The sequence below is a fragment of the Lycium barbarum genome, chromosome 5, assembly GCF_019175385.1.
Source record: "Lycium barbarum isolate Lr01 chromosome 5, ASM1917538v2, whole genome shotgun sequence".
Taxonomy (NCBI): domain Eukaryota; kingdom Viridiplantae; phylum Streptophyta; class Magnoliopsida; order Solanales; family Solanaceae; genus Lycium; species Lycium barbarum.
The window spans coordinates 74,261,840-74,278,729 of record NC_083341.1 but is presented as its reverse complement, the minus strand read 5'-3'; the positions used below and the strand labels follow the sequence as shown (position 1 = coordinate 74,278,729).

At 40.6% G+C, this 16,890-nt stretch overlaps 1 protein-coding gene across 1 annotated transcript in view; it reads right to left on the bottom strand.

The window, feature by feature from the left end:
* LOC132639478 (uncharacterized) overlaps positions 1 to 16,172 on the bottom strand; it is a 17,628-nt gene extending 1,456 nt beyond the window's left edge. The window contains exon 1 of the mRNA XM_060355923.1: positions 13,182 to 16,172. Coding sequence (XP_060211906.1) covers positions 13,182 to 16,172 — 2,991 coding nt within the window. The remainder of the gene's footprint in view (positions 1 to 13,181) is intronic.
* Between the last annotated feature and the right edge of the window lie 718 nt (positions 16,173 to 16,890).

Here is a 16,890-nt window from a genome sequence, read left to right as displayed (position 1 = left end):
TTGGGATTTTGGTGGCAGCATGTGCGACTCGCATATTTCATCGCATGTTGAACATGCGAATCGCACATGGTGTCGCATCCTGTGACAGAGCGTTGACACCTTGGTTGCATCATCTGCGAAACGCACATCGCACTCGCATGTTGAACATGCGAGTCGCATGTTATGCACAAGTGTCGCAGGTTGCACAAATTTAGTTTTTTTTCTTTTTTTTCTTTTTTCTCTTTGATTCAACTTCTCAAAACGAAAAAAATCTTGATCCTTAGTTGATGGTTTTGTGTCCCTAATCCTTTGTTAGGGAACAAAAAAAAAAAAAAAAAAAAAAAAAAAAAAAAAAAAATCGCATTGGCCCATCTGCGACACTACATGCGAGTCGCATGTTGAACCTGCGAGTCGCAGGTTGTGTCGCACTTGACGACAGAGAGTTGGGATTTTGGTGGCAGCATGTGCGACTCGCATATTTCATCGCATGTTGAACATGCGAATCGCACATGGTGTCGCATCCTGTGACAGAGCGTTGACACCTTGGTTGCATCATCTGCGAAACGCACATCGCACTCGCATGTTGAACATGCGAGTCGCATGTTATGCACAAGTGTCGCAGGTTGCACAAATTTAGTTTTTTTTCTTTTTTTTTCTTTTTTCTCTTTGATTCAACTTCTCAAAACGAAAAAAATCTTGATCCTTAGTTGATGGTTTTGTGTCCCTAATCCTTTGTTAGGGAACAAAAAAAAAAAAAAAAAAAAAAAAAAAAAAAAAAAAAAAAAAAAAAAAAAAAATCGCATTGGCCCATCTGCGACACTACATGCGAGTCGCATGTTGAACCTGCGAGTCGCAGGTTGTGTCGCACTTGACGACAGAGAGTTGGGATTTTGGTGGCAGCATGTGCGACTCGCATATTTCATCGCATGTTGAACATGCGAATCGCACATGGTGTCGCATCCTGTGACAGAGCGTTGACACCTTGGTTGCATCATCTGCGAAACGCACATCGCACTCGCATGTTGAACATGCGAGTCGCATGTTATGCACAAGTGTCGCAGGTTGCACAAATTTAGTTTTTTTTCTTTTTTTTTCTTTTTTCTCTTTGATTCAACTTCTCAAAACGAAAAAAATCTTGATCCTTAGTTGATGGTTTTGTGTCCCTAATCCTTTGTTAGGGAACAAAAAAAAAAAAAAAAAAAAAAAAAAAAAAAAAAAAAAAAAAAAAAAAAAATCGCATTGGCCCATCTGCGACACTACATGCGAGTCGCATGTTGAACCTGCGAGTCGCAGGTTGTGTCGCACTTGACGACAGAGAGTTGGGATTTTGGTGGCAGCATGTGCGACTCGCATATTTCATCGCATGTTGAACATGCGAATCGCACATGGTGTCGCATCCTGTGACAGAGCGTTGACACCTTGGTTGCATCATCTGCGAAACGCACATCGCACTCGCATGTTGAACATGCGAGTCGCATGTTATGCACAAGTGTCGCAGGTTGCACAAATTTAGTTTTTTTTCTTTTTTTTTCTTTTTTCTCTTTGATTCAACTTCTCAAAACGAAAAAAATCTTGATCCTTAGTTGATGGTTTTGTGTCCCTAATCCTTTGTTAGGGAACAAAAAAAAAAAAAAAAAAAAAAAAAAAAAAAAAAAAAAAAAAAAAAAAAATCGCATTGGCCCATCTGCGACACTACATGCGAGTCGCATGTTGAACCTGCGAGTCGCAGGTTGTGTCGCACTTGACGACAGAGAGTTGGGATTTTGGTGGCAGCATGTGCGACTCGCATATTTCATCGCATGTTGAACATGCGAATCGCACATGGTGTCGCATCCTGTGACAGAGCGTTGACACCTTGGTTGCATCATCTGCGAAACGCACATCGCACTCGCATGTTGAACATGCGAGTCGCATGTTATGCACAAGTGTCGCAGGTTGCACAAATTTAGTTTTTTTTCTTTTTTTTTCTTTTTTCTCTTTGATTCAACTTCTCAAAACGAAAAAAATCTTGATCCTTAGTTGATGGTTTTGTGTCCCTAATCCTTTGTTAGGGAACAAAAAAAAAAAAAAAAAAAAAAAAAAAAAAAAAAAATCGCATTGGCCCATCTGCGACACTACATGCGAGTCGCATGTTGAACCTGCGAGTCGCAGGTTGTGTCGCACTTGACGACAGAGAGTTGGGATTTTGGTGGCAGCATGTGCGACTCGCATATTTCATCGCATGTTGAACATGCGAATCGCACATGGTGTCGCATCCTGTGACAGAGCGTTGACACCTTGGTTGCATCATCTGCGAAACGCACATCGCACTCGCATGTTGAACATGCGAGTCGCATGTTATGCACAAGTGTCGCAGGTTGCACAAATTTAGTTTTTTTTCTTTTTTTTTCTTTTTTCTCTTTGATTCAACTTCTCAAAACGAAAAAAATCTTGATCCTTAGTTGATGGTTTTGTGTCCCTAATCCTTTGTTAGGGAACAAAAAAAAAAAAAAAAAAAAAAAAAAAAAAAAAAAAAAAAAATCGCATTGGCCCATCTGCGACACTACATGCGAGTCGCATGTTGAACCTGCGAGTCGCAGGTTGTGTCGCACTTGACGACAGAGAGTTGGGATTTTGGTGGCAGCATGTGCGACTCGCATATTTCATCGCATGTTGAACATGCGAATCGCACATGGTGTCGCATCCTGTGACAGAGCGTTGACACCTTGGTTGCATCATCTGCGAAACGCACATCGCACTCGCATGTTGAACATGCGAGTCGCATGTTATGCACAAGTGTCGCAGGTTGCACAAATTTAGTTTTTTTTCTTTTTTTTTCTTTTTTCTCTTTGATTCAACTTCTCAAAACGAAAAAAATCTTGATCCTTAGTTGATGGTTTTGTGTCCCTAATCCTTTGTTAGGGAACAAAAAAAAAAAAAAAAAAAAAAAAAAAAAATCGCATTGGCCCATCTGCGACACTACATGCGAGTCGCATGTTGAACCTGCGAGTCGCAGGTTGTGTCGCACTTGACGACAGAGAGTTGGGATTTTGGTGGCAGCATGTGCGACTCGCATATTTCATCGCATGTTGAACATGCGAATCGCACATGGTGTCGCATCCTGTGACAGAGCGTTGACACCTTGGTTGCATCATCTGCGAAACGCACATCGCACTCGCATGTTGAACATGCGAGTCGCATGTTATGCACAAGTGTCGCAGGTTGCACAAATTTAGTTTTTTTTCTTTTTTTTTCTTTTTTCTCTTTGATTCAACTTCTCAAAACGAAAAAAATCTTGATCCTTAGTTGATGGTTTTGTGTCCCTAATCCTTTGTTAGGGAACAAAAAAAAAAAAAAAAAAAAAAAAAAAAAAAAAAAAAAAAAAAAAAAAATCGCATTGGCCCATCTGCGACACTACATGCGAGTCGCATGTTGAACCTGCGAGTCGCAGGTTGTGTCGCACTTGACGACAGAGAGTTGGGATTTTGGTGGCAGCATGTGCGACTCGCATATTTCATCGCATGTTGAACATGCGAATCGCACATGGTGTCGCATCCTGTGACAGAGCGTTGACACCTTGGTTGCATCATCTGCGAAACGCACATCGCACTCGCATGTTGAACATGCGAGTCGCATGTTATGCACAAGTGTCGCAGGTTGCACAAATTTAGTTTTTTTTCTTTTTTTTTCTTTTTTCTCTTTGATTCAACTTCTCAAAACGAAAAAAATCTTGATCCTTAGTTGATGGTTTTGTGTCCCTAATCCTTTGTTAGGGAACAAAAAAAAAAAAAAAAAAAAAAAAAAAATCGCATTGGCCCATCTGCGACACTACATGCGAGTCGCATGTTGAACCTGCGAGTCGCAGGTTGTGTCGCACTTGACGACAGAGAGTTGGGATTTTGGTGGCAGCATGTGCGACTCGCATATTTCATCGCATGTTGAACATGCGAATCGCACATGGTGTCGCATCCTGTGACAGAGCGTTGACACCTTGGTTGCATCATCTGCGAAACGCACATCGCACTCGCATGTTGAACATGCGAGTCGCATGTTATGCACAAGTGTCGCAGGTTGCACAAATTTAGTTTTTTTTCTTTTTTTTTCTTTTTTCTCTTTGATTCAACTTCTCAAAACGAAAAAAATCTTGATCCTTAGTTGATGGTTTTGTGTCCCTAATCCTTTGTTAGGGAACAAAAAAAAAAAAAAAAAAAAAAAAAAAAAAAAAAAAAAAAAAAAAAAATCGCATTGGCCCATCTGCGACACTACATGCGAGTCGCATGTTGAACCTGCGAGTCGCAGGTTGTGTCGCACTTGACGACAGAGAGTTGGGATTTTGGTGGCAGCATGTGCGACTCGCATATTTCATCGCATGTTGAACATGCGAATCGCACATGGTGTCGCATCCTGTGACAGAGCGTTGACACCTTGGTTGCATCATCTGCGAAACGCACATCGCACTCGCATGTTGAACATGCGAGTCGCATGTTATGCACAAGTGTCGCAGGTTGCACAAATTTAGTTTTTTTTCTTTTTTTTTCTTTTTTCTCTTTGATTCAACTTCTCAAAACGAAAAAAATCTTGATCCTTAGTTGATGGTTTTGTGTCCCTAATCCTTTGTTAGGGAACAAAAAAAAAAAAAAAAAAAAAAAAAAAAAAAAAATCGCATTGGCCCATCTGCGACACTACATGCGAGTCGCATGTTGAACCTGCGAGTCGCAGGTTGTGTCGCACTTGACGACAGAGAGTTGGGATTTTGGTGGCAGCATGTGCGACTCGCATATTTCATCGCATGTTGAACATGCGAATCGCACATGGTGTCGCATCCTGTGACAGAGCGTTGACACCTTGGTTGCATCATCTGCGAAACGCACATCGCACTCGCATGTTGAACATGCGAGTCGCATGTTATGCACAAGTGTCGCAGGTTGCACAAATTTAGTTTTTTTTCTTTTTTTTTCTTTTTTCTCTTTGATTCAACTTCTCAAAACGAAAAAAATCTTGATCCTTAGTTGATGGTTTTGTGTCCCTAATCCTTTGTTAGGGAACAAAAAAAAAAAAAAAAAAAAAAAAAAAAAAAAAAAATCGCATTGGCCCATCTGCGACACTACATGCGAGTCGCATGTTGAACCTGCGAGTCGCAGGTTGTGTCGCACTTGACGACAGAGAGTTGGGATTTTGGTGGCAGCATGTGCGACTCGCATATTTCATCGCATGTTGAACATGCGAATCGCACATGGTGTCGCATCCTGTGACAGAGCGTTGACACCTTGGTTGCATCATCTGCGAAACGCACATCGCACTCGCATGTTGAACATGCGAGTCGCATGTTATGCACAAGTGTCGCAGGTTGCACAAATTTAGTTTTTTTTCTTTTTTTTTCTTTTTTCTCTTTGATTCAACTTCTCAAAACGAAAAAAATCTTGATCCTTAGTTGATGGTTTTGTGTCCCTAATCCTTTGTTAGGGAACAAAAAAAAAAAAAAAAAAAAAAAAAAAAAAAAAAAAAAAAAAAAAAATCGCATTGGCCCATCTGCGACACTACATGCGAGTCGCATGTTGAACCTGCGAGTCGCAGGTTGTGTCGCACTTGACGACAGAGAGTTGGGATTTTGGTGGCAGCATGTGCGACTCGCATATTTCATCGCATGTTGAACATGCGAATCGCACATGGTGTCGCATCCTGTGACAGAGCGTTGACACCTTGGTTGCATCATCTGCGAAACGCACATCGCACTCGCATGTTGAACATGCGAGTCGCATGTTATGCACAAGTGTCGCAGGTTGCACAAATTTAGTTTTTTTTCTTTTTTTTTCTTTTTTCTCTTTGATTCAACTTCTCAAAACGAAAAAAATCTTGATCCTTAGTTGATGGTTTTGTGTCCCTAATCCTTTGTTAGGGAACAAAAAAAAAAACAAAAAAAAAAAAAAAAAAAAAAAAAAAAAAAAAAAAAATCGCATTGGCCCATCTGCGACACTACATGCGAGTCGCATGTTGAACCTGCGAGTCGCAGGTTGTGTCGCACTTGACGACAGAGAGTTGGGATTTTGGTGGCAGCATGTGCGACTCGCATATTTCATCGCATGTTGAACATGCGAATCGCACATGGTGTCGCATCCTGTGACAGAGCGTTGACACCTTGGTTGCATCATCTGCGAAACGCACATCGCACTCGCATGTTGAACATGCGAGTCGCATGTTATGCACAAGTGTCGCAGGTTGCACAAATTTAGTTTTTTTTCTTTTTTTTTCTTTTTTCTCTTTGATTCAACTTCTCAAAACGAAAAAAATCTTGATCCTTAGTTGATGGTTTTGTGTCCCTAATCCTTTGTTAGGGAACAAAAAAAAAAAAAAAAAAAAAAAAAAATCGCATTGGCCCATCTGCGACACTACATGCGAGTCGCATGTTGAACCTGCGAGTCGCAGGTTGTGTCGCACTTGACGACAGAGAGTTGGGATTTTGGTGGCAGCATGTGCGACTCGCATATTTCATCGCATGTTGAACATGCGAATCGCACATGGTGTCGCATCCTGTGACAGAGCGTTGACACCTTGGTTGCATCATCTGCGAAACGCACATCGCACTCGCATGTTGAACATGCGAGTCGCATGTTATGCACAAGTGTCGCAGGTTGCACAAATTTAGTTTTTTTTCTTTTTTTTTCTTTTTTCTCTTTGATTCAACTTCTCAAAACGAAAAAAATCTTGATCCTTAGTTGATGGTTTTGTGTCCCTAATCCTTTGTTAGGGAACAAAAAAAAAAAAAAAAAAAAAAAAAAAAAAAAAAAAAAAAAAAAAAATCGCATTGGCCCATCTGCGACACTACATGCGAGTCGCATGTTGAACCTGCGAGTCGCAGGTTGTGTCGCACTTGACGACAGAGAGTTGGGATTTTGGTGGCAGCATGTGCGACTCGCATATTTCATCGCATGTTGAACATGCGAATCGCACATGGTGTCGCATCCTGTGACAGAGCGTTGACACCTTGGTTGCATCATCTGCGAAACGCACATCGCACTCGCATGTTGAACATGCGAGTCGCATGTTATGCACAAGTGTCGCAGGTTGCACAAATTTAGTTTTTTTTCTTTTTTTTTCTTTTTTCTCTTTGATTCAACTTCTCAAAACGAAAAAAATCTTGATCCTTAGTTGATGGTTTTGTGTCCCTAATCCTTTGTTAGGGAACAAAAAAAAAAAAAAAAAAAAAAAAAAAAATCGCATTGGCCCATCTGCGACACTACATGCGAGTCGCATGTTGAACCTGCGAGTCGCAGGTTGTGTCGCACTTGACGACAGAGAGTTGGGATTTTGGTGGCAGCATGTGCGACTCGCATATTTCATCGCATGTTGAACATGCGAATCGCACATGGTGTCGCATCCTGTGACAGAGCGTTGACACCTTGGTTGCATCATCTGCGAAACGCACATCGCACTCGCATGTTGAACATGCGAGTCGCATGTTATGCACAAGTGTCGCAGGTTGCACAAATTTAGTTTTTTTTCTTTTTTTTTCTTTTTTCTCTTTGATTCAACTTCTCAAAACGAAAAAAATCTTGATCCTTAGTTGATGGTTTTGTGTCCCTAATCCTTTGTTAGGGAACAAAAAAAAAAAAAAAAAAAAAAAAAAAAAAAAAAAAAAAAAAAAAATCGCATTGGCCCATCTGCGACACTACATGCGAGTCGCATGTTGAACCTGCGAGTCGCAGGTTGTGTCGCACTTGACGACAGAGAGTTGGGATTTTGGTGGCAGCATGTGCGACTCGCATATTTCATCGCATGTTGAACATGCGAATCGCACATGGTGTCGCATCCTGTGACAGAGCGTTGACACCTTGGTTGCATCATCTGCGAAACGCACATCGCACTCGCATGTTGAACATGCGAGTCGCATGTTATGCACAAGTGTCGCAGGTTGCACAAATTTAGTTTTTTTTCTTTTTTTTTCTTTTTTCTCTTTGATTCAACTTCTCAAAACGAAAAAAATCTTGATCCTTAGTTGATGGTTTTGTGTCCCTAATCCTTTGTTAGGGAACAAAAAAAAAAAAAAAAAAATAAAAAAAATCGCATTGGCCCATCTGCGACACTACATGCGAGTCGCATGTTGAACCTGCGAGTCGCAGGTTGTGTCGCACTTGACGACAGAGAGTTGGGATTTTGGTGGCAGCATGTGCGACTCGCATATTTCATCGCATGTTGAACATGCGAATCGCACATGGTGTCGCATCCTGTGACAGAGCGTTGACACCTTGGTTGCATCATCTGCGAAACGCACATCGCACTCGCATGTTGAACATGCGAGTCGCATGTTATGCACAAGTGTCGCAGGTTGCACAAATTTAGTTTTTTTTCTTTTTTTTTCTTTTTTCTCTTTGATTCAACTTCTCAAAACGAAAAAAATCTTGATCCTTAGTTGATGGTTTTGTGTCCCTAATCCTTTGTTAGGGAACAAAAAAAAAAAAAAAAAAAAAAAAAAAAAAAAAAAAAAAAAAAAAAATCGCATTGGCCCATCTGCGACACTACATGCGAGTCGCATGTTGAACCTGCGAGTCGCAGGTTGTGTCGCACTTGACGACAGAGAGTTGGGATTTTGGTGGCAGCATGTGCGACTCGCATATTTCATCGCATGTTGAACATGCGAATCGCACATGGTGTCGCATCCTGTGACAGAGCGTTGACACCTTGGTTGCATCATCTGCGAAACGCACATCGCACTCGCATGTTGAACATGCGAGTCGCATGTTATGCACAAGTGTCGCAGGTTGCACAAATTTAGTTTTTTTTCTTTTTTTTTCTTTTTTCTCTTTGATTCAACTTCTCAAAACGAAAAAAATCTTGATCCTTAGTTGATGGTTTTGTGTCCCTAATCCTTTGTTAGGGAACAAAAAAAAAAAAAAAAAAAAAAAAAAAAAAAAAAAAAAAAAAAAAAAATCGCATTGGCCCATCTGCGACACTACATGCGAGTCGCATGTTGAACCTGCGAGTCGCAGGTTGTGTCGCACTTGACGACAGAGAGTTGGGATTTTGGTGGCAGCATGTGCGACTCGCATATTTCATCGCATGTTGAACATGCGAATCGCACATGGTGTCGCATCCTGTGACAGAGCGTTGACACCTTGGTTGCATCATCTGCGAAACGCACATCGCACTCGCATGTTGAACATGCGAGTCGCATGTTATGCACAAGTGTCGCAGGTTGCACAAATTTAGTTTTTTTTCTTTTTTTTTCTTTTTTCTCTTTGATTCAACTTCTCAAAACGAAAAAAATCTTGATCCTTAGTTGATGGTTTTGTGTCCCTAATCCTTTGTTAGGGAACAAAAAAAAAAAAAAAAAAAAAAAAAAATCGCATTGGCCCATCTGCGACACTACATGCGAGTCGCATGTTGAACCTGCGAGTCGCAGGTTGTGTCGCACTTGACGACAGAGAGTTGGGATTTTGGTGGCAGCATGTGCGACTCGCATATTTCATCGCATGTTGAACATGCGAATCGCACATGGTGTCGCATCCTGTGACAGAGCGTTGACACCTTGGTTGCATCATCTGCGAAACGCACATCGCACTCGCATGTTGAACATGCGAGTCGCATGTTATGCACAAGTGTCGCAGGTTGCACAAATTTAGTTTTTTTTCTTTTTTTTTCTTTTTTCTCTTTGATTCAACTTCTCAAAACGAAAAAAATCTTGATCCTTAGTTGATGGTTTTGTGTCCCTAATCCTTTGTTAGGGAACAAAAAAAAAAAAAAAAAAAAAAAAAAAAAAAAAAAAAAAAAAAAAAATCGCATTGGCCCATCTGCGACACTACATGCGAGTCGCATGTTGAACCTGCGAGTCGCAGGTTGTGTCGCACTTGACGACAGAGAGTTGGGATTTTGGTGGCAGCATGTGCGACTCGCATATTTCATCGCATGTTGAACATGCGAATCGCACATGGTGTCGCATCCTGTGACAGAGCGTTGACACCTTGGTTGCATCATCTGCGAAACGCACATCGCACTCGCATGTTGAACATGCGAGTCGCATGTTATGCACAAGTGTCGCAGGTTGCACAAATTTAGTTTTTTTTCTTTTTTTTTCTTTTTTCTCTTTGATTCAACTTCTCAAAACGAAAAAAATCTTGATCCTTAGTTGATGGTTTTGTGTCCCTAATCCTTTGTTAGGGAACAAAAAAAAAAAAAAAAAAAAAAAAAAAAAAAAAAAAAAAAAAAAAAAAAATCGCATTGGCCCATCTGCGACACTACATGCGAGTCGCATGTTGAACCTGCGAGTCGCAGGTTGTGTCGCACTTGACGACAGAGAGTTGGGATTTTGGTGGCAGCATGTGCGACTCGCATATTTCATCGCATGTTGAACATGCGAATCGCACATGGTGTCGCATCCTGTGACAGAGCGTTGACACCTTGGTTGCATCATCTGCGAAACGCACATCGCACTCGCATGTTGAACATGCGAGTCGCATGTTATGCACAAGTGTCGCAGGTTGCACAAATTTAGTTTTTTTTCTTTTTTTTTCTTTTTTCTCTTTGATTCAACTTCTCAAAACGAAAAAAATCTTGATCCTTAGTTGATGGTTTTGTGTCCCTAATCCTTTGTTAGGGAACAAAAAAAAAAAAAAAAAAAAAAAATCGCATTGGCCCATCTGCGACACTACATGCGAGTCGCATGTTGAACCTGCGAGTCGCAGGTTGTGTCGCACTTGACGACAGAGAGTTGGGATTTTGGTGGCAGCATGTGCGACTCGCATATTTCATCGCATGTTGAACATGCGAATCGCACATGGTGTCGCATCCTGTGACAGAGCGTTGACACCTTGGTTGCATCATCTGCGAAACGCACATCGCACTCGCATGTTGAACATGCGAGTCGCATGTTATGCACAAGTGTCGCAGGTTGCACAAATTTAGTTTTTTTTCTTTTTTTTTCTTTTTTCTCTTTGATTCAACTTCTCAAAACGAAAAAAATCTTGATCCTTAGTTGATGGTTTTGTGTCCCTAATCCTTTGTTAGGGAACAAAAAAAAAAAAAAAAAAAAAAAAAAAAAAAAAAAAAAAAAAAAAAAAAATCGCATTGGCCCATCTGCGACACTACATGCGAGTCGCATGTTGAACCTGCGAGTCGCAGGTTGTGTCGCACTTGACGACAGAGAGTTGGGATTTTGGTGGCAGCATGTGCGACTCGCATATTTCATCGCATGTTGAACATGCGAATCGCACATGGTGTCGCATCCTGTGACAGAGCGTTGACACCTTGGTTGCATCATCTGCGAAACGCACATCGCACTCGCATGTTGAACATGCGAGTCGCATGTTATGCACAAGTGTCGCAGGTTGCACAAATTTAGTTTTTTTTTCTTTTTTTTTCTTTTTTCTCTTTGATTCAACTTCTCAAAACGAAAAAAATCTTGATCCTTAGTTGATGGTTTTGTGTCCCTAATCCTTTGTTAGGGAACAAAAAAAAAAAAAAAAAAAAAAAAAATCGCATTGGCCCATCTGCGACACTACATGCGAGTCGCATGTTGAACCTGCGAGTCGCAGGTTGTGTCGCACTTGACGACAGAGAGTTGGGATTTTGGTGGCAGCATGTGCGACTCGCATATTTCATCGCATGTTGAACATGCGAATCGCACATGGTGTCGCATCCTGTGACAGAGCGTTGACACCTTGGTTGCATCATCTGCGAAACGCACATCGCACTCGCATGTTGAACATGCGAGTCGCATGTTATGCACAAGTGTCGCAGGTTGCACAAATTTAGTTTTTTTTTCTTTTTTTTTCTTTTTTCTCTTTGATTCAACTTCTCAAAACGAAAAAAATCTTGATCCTTAGTTGATGGTTTTGTGTCCCTAATCCTTTGTTAGGGAACAAAAAAAAAAAAAAAAAAAAAAAAAAAAAAAAAAAAAAAAAAAATCGCATTGGCCCATCTGCGACACTACATGCGAGTCGCATGTTGAACCTGCGAGTCGCAGGTTGTGTCGCACTTGACGACAGAGAGTTGGGATTTTGGTGGCAGCATGTGCGACTCGCATATTTCATCGCATGTTGAACATGCGAATCGCACATGGTGTCGCATCCTGTGACAGAGCGTTGACACCTTGGTTGCATCATCTGCGAAACGCACATCGCACTCGCATGTTGAACATGCGAGTCGCATGTTATGCACAAGTGTCGCAGGTTGCACAAATTTAGTTTTTTTTCTTTTTTTTTCTTTTTTCTCTTTGATTCAACTTCTCAAAACGAAAAAAATCTTGATCCTTAGTTGATGGTTTTGTGTCCCTAATCCTTTGTTAGGGAACAAAAAAAAAAAAAAAAAAAAAAAAAAATCGCATTGGCCCATCTGCGACACTACATGCGAGTCGCATGTTGAACCTGCGAGTCGCAGGTTGTGTCGCACTTGACGACAGAGAGTTGGGATTTTGGTGGCAGCATGTGCGACTCGCATATTTCATCGCATGTTGAACATGCGAATCGCACATGGTGTCGCATCCTGTGACAGAGCGTTGACACCTTGGTTGCATCATCTGCGAAACGCACATCGCACTCGCATGTTGAACATGCGAGTCGCATGTTATGCACAAGTGTCGCAGGTTGCACAAATTTAGTTTTTTTTCTTTTTTTTTCTTTTTTCTCTTTGATTCAACTTCTCAAAACGAAAAAAATCTTGATCCTTAGTTGATGGTTTTGTGTCCCTAATCCTTTGTTAGGGAACAAAAAAAAAAAAAAAAAAAAAAAAAAAAAAAAAAAAAAAAAAAAAAAAAATCGCATTGGCCCATCTGCGACACTACATGCGAGTCGCATGTTGAACCTGCGAGTCGCAGGTTGTGTCGCACTTGACGACAGAGAGTTGGGATTTTGGTGGCAGCATGTGCGACTCGCATATTTCATCGCATGTTGAACATGCGAATCGCACATGGTGTCGCATCCTGTGACAGAGCGTTGACACCTTGGTTGCATCATCTGCGAAACGCACATCGCACTCGCATGTTGAACATGCGAGTCGCATGTTATGCACAAGTGTCGCAGGTTGCACAAATTTAGTTTTTTTTCTTTTTTTTTCTTTTTTCTCTTTGATTCAACTTCTCAAAACGAAAAAAATCTTGATCCTTAGTTGATGGTTTTGTGTCCCTAATCCTTTGTTAGGGAACAAAAAAAAAAAAAAAAAAAAAAAAAAAAAAAAAATCGCATTGGCCCATCCTTGTGCTTGATCACAAATTGAAAATTCTGAAGGAACTCTACCCATTTTGCATGCCTCGCGTTGAGTTTTTGTTGATGATTAAGATACTTTAGCGCCTCATGATCAGAATATAGAACAAACTCTCTGGGCAGCAAGTAATGACTCCAATGTTGCAAAACTCGAACAATAGCATAAAACTCTTTCTCATATGTGGAATACCTAAGCTTAGGTCCACCCAACTTCTCACTAAAGTATGCAATGGGTTTACCTTCTTGACTAAGGACTCCTCCAATGCCAACACCTGAAGCATCACATTCTACTTCAAATAGATCATTAAAGTTTGGTAACTGAAGGATAGGAGCTTGTGTCATCTTATTCTTGATCAATTCAAAACTCTTTTGGGCAGCTTCATTCCACTTGAATATGCCTCCCTTCAAACACTCAGTTATAGGAGCAACCAACGTGCTGAAATCTTTAATAAACCGTCTATAGAAGGACACCATTCCATGAAAACTCCTTATGTCTGAAATTGACCTAGGAGTTGGCCAACTTAAGATTGCCTCTATTTTGCTTGGATCAGCTTGAATACCAGCACTAGTTACTATGTAACCAAGGAAGCAAACGTTATCAGCATAAAAGATGCACTTCTTGAGTTGTGCATACAACTTCTCCCTTCTTAAGGTTTCAAAAACCTTCTCCAAATGTTTCTCATGTTCAAATTCCTCCTTGCTAAAAACTAAGATATCATCAAAGTAAACAACAACAAACTTCCCCATGAATGGTCTAAACACATGAGTCATAAGTCTCATGAATGTGCTCGGAGCATTAGACAAACCAAAAGGCATTACCAACCATTCATACAAGCCTTGGGTAGTCTTGAAGGCAGTCTTCCATTCATCACCTTCTCTCATACGAATCTGGTGATATCCACTCTTCAAATCAATCTTGGAAAAGATTTTAGCACCATGCAATTGATCAAATAGATCGTCTAACCTAGGGATTGGAAAGCGATACTTGATGGTGATTTTGTTGATTGCCCGGCTATCAACACACATCCTCCAGGTTCCATTTTTCTTAGGAACAAGCAAAGCGGGTACAGCACAAGGGCTAAGGCTCTCTCTTATTAAGCCCCTCTCTAGTAACTCTTCAACTTGCCTTTGGAGTTCAGCTTGTTGTGTAGGATTCATCCTATAAGCAGCTTTGTTCGGCAAAGAAGCCCCAGGTATAAGGTCAATTTGATGTTGAATATCACGCATAGGTGGAAGTTCTAATGGGACATCCTCAGAGATCACATCATCAAACTTAGTAAGTAGCTTTTTGGCTCGTGCATCTAACTCTTTCTCCTCCTCTTGTGAGTCTTCTATAGCTATTGCAATATACAATGGCTCTCCTTTATTAATGTGGCCAACAACTTGTGATCTGGTCAATAAGGCATCATCACCCATGGGTTTGGTCTTCTTATTAAGCTCTCTTGGGTGCAATGGTTTCAAAGTTATCTTACGTCCATCAACAATAAATGAATAGGTGTTAAGGTATCCATCATGATGAGCACGCCTATCATATTGCCATGGTCTGCCAAGTAATAAGTGGCAAGCATCCATACTCATTACATCACACCAAATCTGGTCTTTATAGATTTTACCGATTGAAAAAGAGACCAAACATCTTTTTGTGATCTTCATACCTCCACCATCTTGTAACCACTTAATGTTGCAAGGCTTGGGATGTTTCTCAGTCTTCAAACCCAATTTAGTCACCATCTCTTCCGAAACAGCATTAGTGCAACTTCCACCATCAATAATCACAGAACATACCTTGCCATGTGAAGTACACCTAGTGTGGAAAAGTGTTTCTCTTTGACATGACTCTTCATCTTTATGTCCAGCATGTAAGCTTCTCTGAATAACTAAACAAGCACCTTCATCGGCTTCAATTTCGGCATCCTCACGTTCCTCATCAACTTGATCAGATTCTTGGTTGTCTTCATGATCAGCCCCATCTTCTTCCTCAACTATCATAATAGGCTTTCGATTGGGACAATCAGCTTGTAGATGGCCAAAACCGTGGCACTTAAAACACTTTCTCCTAGTTGAATCCCCTTGAGGTTTCTTCTCATCACTCTTAGCATTAGTTGAATTAGAAGAATTACCTCTATGAATTGCCTTGGAATTCCCAGCACCAATATTATTATTCCCCTGGTTAGAATAGTTCTTCTTGGGGTAAGATCTTTTCGGCTCCTTTTGTTGCTGTTCAACATTGATAGCAAGTTTTCGCACATCATTAAATGTCCAATAAGGTTGCAGTCGAATAGCATCTGCGATGGAAAGCCGCAACCCACCAATGTACCTTGCTATAGTTTGCTCCTCATGTTCTCGAGTATCACACTTAATCATGAGATATTCAAACTCCCGAGTATAGTTTTCCACGGTTAGGTCTCCTTGACGAAGATTATAAAACTTCAGATAGTTTTCTTGCTTGTATGTATCAGGAATAAAACGTCTACGCAGTTCTCTTTTCATCTTCTCCCACGTTCGAATCTTTCCACGACCTTCTCTTTCTCTTTCTCGTTTAAGATTCTCCCACCAAAGTGATGCATATCCTTTAAGCTTGATGGCAGCAATCTTCACCTTTTTCTCCTCAGAGTAGTCCTTGAACTCAAAGATTCGTTCAACAGTGAGTAACCAATCCATAAACGCATCCCCTTGGGCTTTTCCATCAAAATCAGGAACATCAACCTTCACATCATCTCTTTTCTCCCTTATATGAGTCCTCCTTCTTTTTGGATGATCAAATTCATCATCTTGTCGTCTCCTAGCAAAATCAGAATTATCGCTAGAGTCATCTTCATCAACATCATGAAAGGGATTAATATCAGACCCTTCGTTATCATCCTTAGGAATCCTTCGTCGTTCTTGCCTTTGGTAACGTCGAAGTTGTGTTTGTAATTGTTGTATGGTCCTTCTCATCTCTTCCATCTCCATGTCACGATCCGCTGCTCTTCCGTCATCTTCTTGAACCCAACGTCCTCTTCTTGCTAGTATATTATTAGCCATGGTACTCCTCAACTGAGCTCTGATACCAAATTGATGTGATTCTTTGAGTTAACAAAGAACCAATCGACCAGGATCTTATTCTTGAAGCGATTGATGGGCAGAATTCAAGAAACGGACGTAAATCGGTCTATAGTTCTCGGAATTATGTGTTTTCAAGATGAGGAGAAAGATGACGTTTTGAACTATAAAAATAACTATTGAATCGTTTAAATCAAGTAAGTATTGAGGCCGGCACGATGGAAAGAAAATTAAGGTTTTGGGTATGAACTAGAACGAATTTTAATCAAGAACCGCGTTCTTGAATGATCAAAACAAATAAAGTTCCTAAGTCACCACTTGAAATCAATTAACGTGATAAAGAAACACCACACGCTATTGAAAACAAGATAAAGACTATCACCACCTTGCTTGGAACCAAAAACAAGGATAAAGAACACCAAATAGAGAAAATAACTCTATTGCAAAATTTAGGTTTCTGCTCAAAACGTGAATAGTGTTTAACAAAGAATAAGAACCCTTTATATAGGCCTAGGGTCTCTTCTTTGATGACTACAAATCCTTATTCTACTCTAGAAAGGAAATAGCTAAAACAAGGAAAGTAAAATCCCTATTCTACAAGGAAAGGGGAAAGTAAAACCTACTAGAGCAAGGAAAACAACTAATCCTAATTTAAGAAGGAAATAATTTTAACTTGGCTTCTTAGGCTTGAAATCATCCT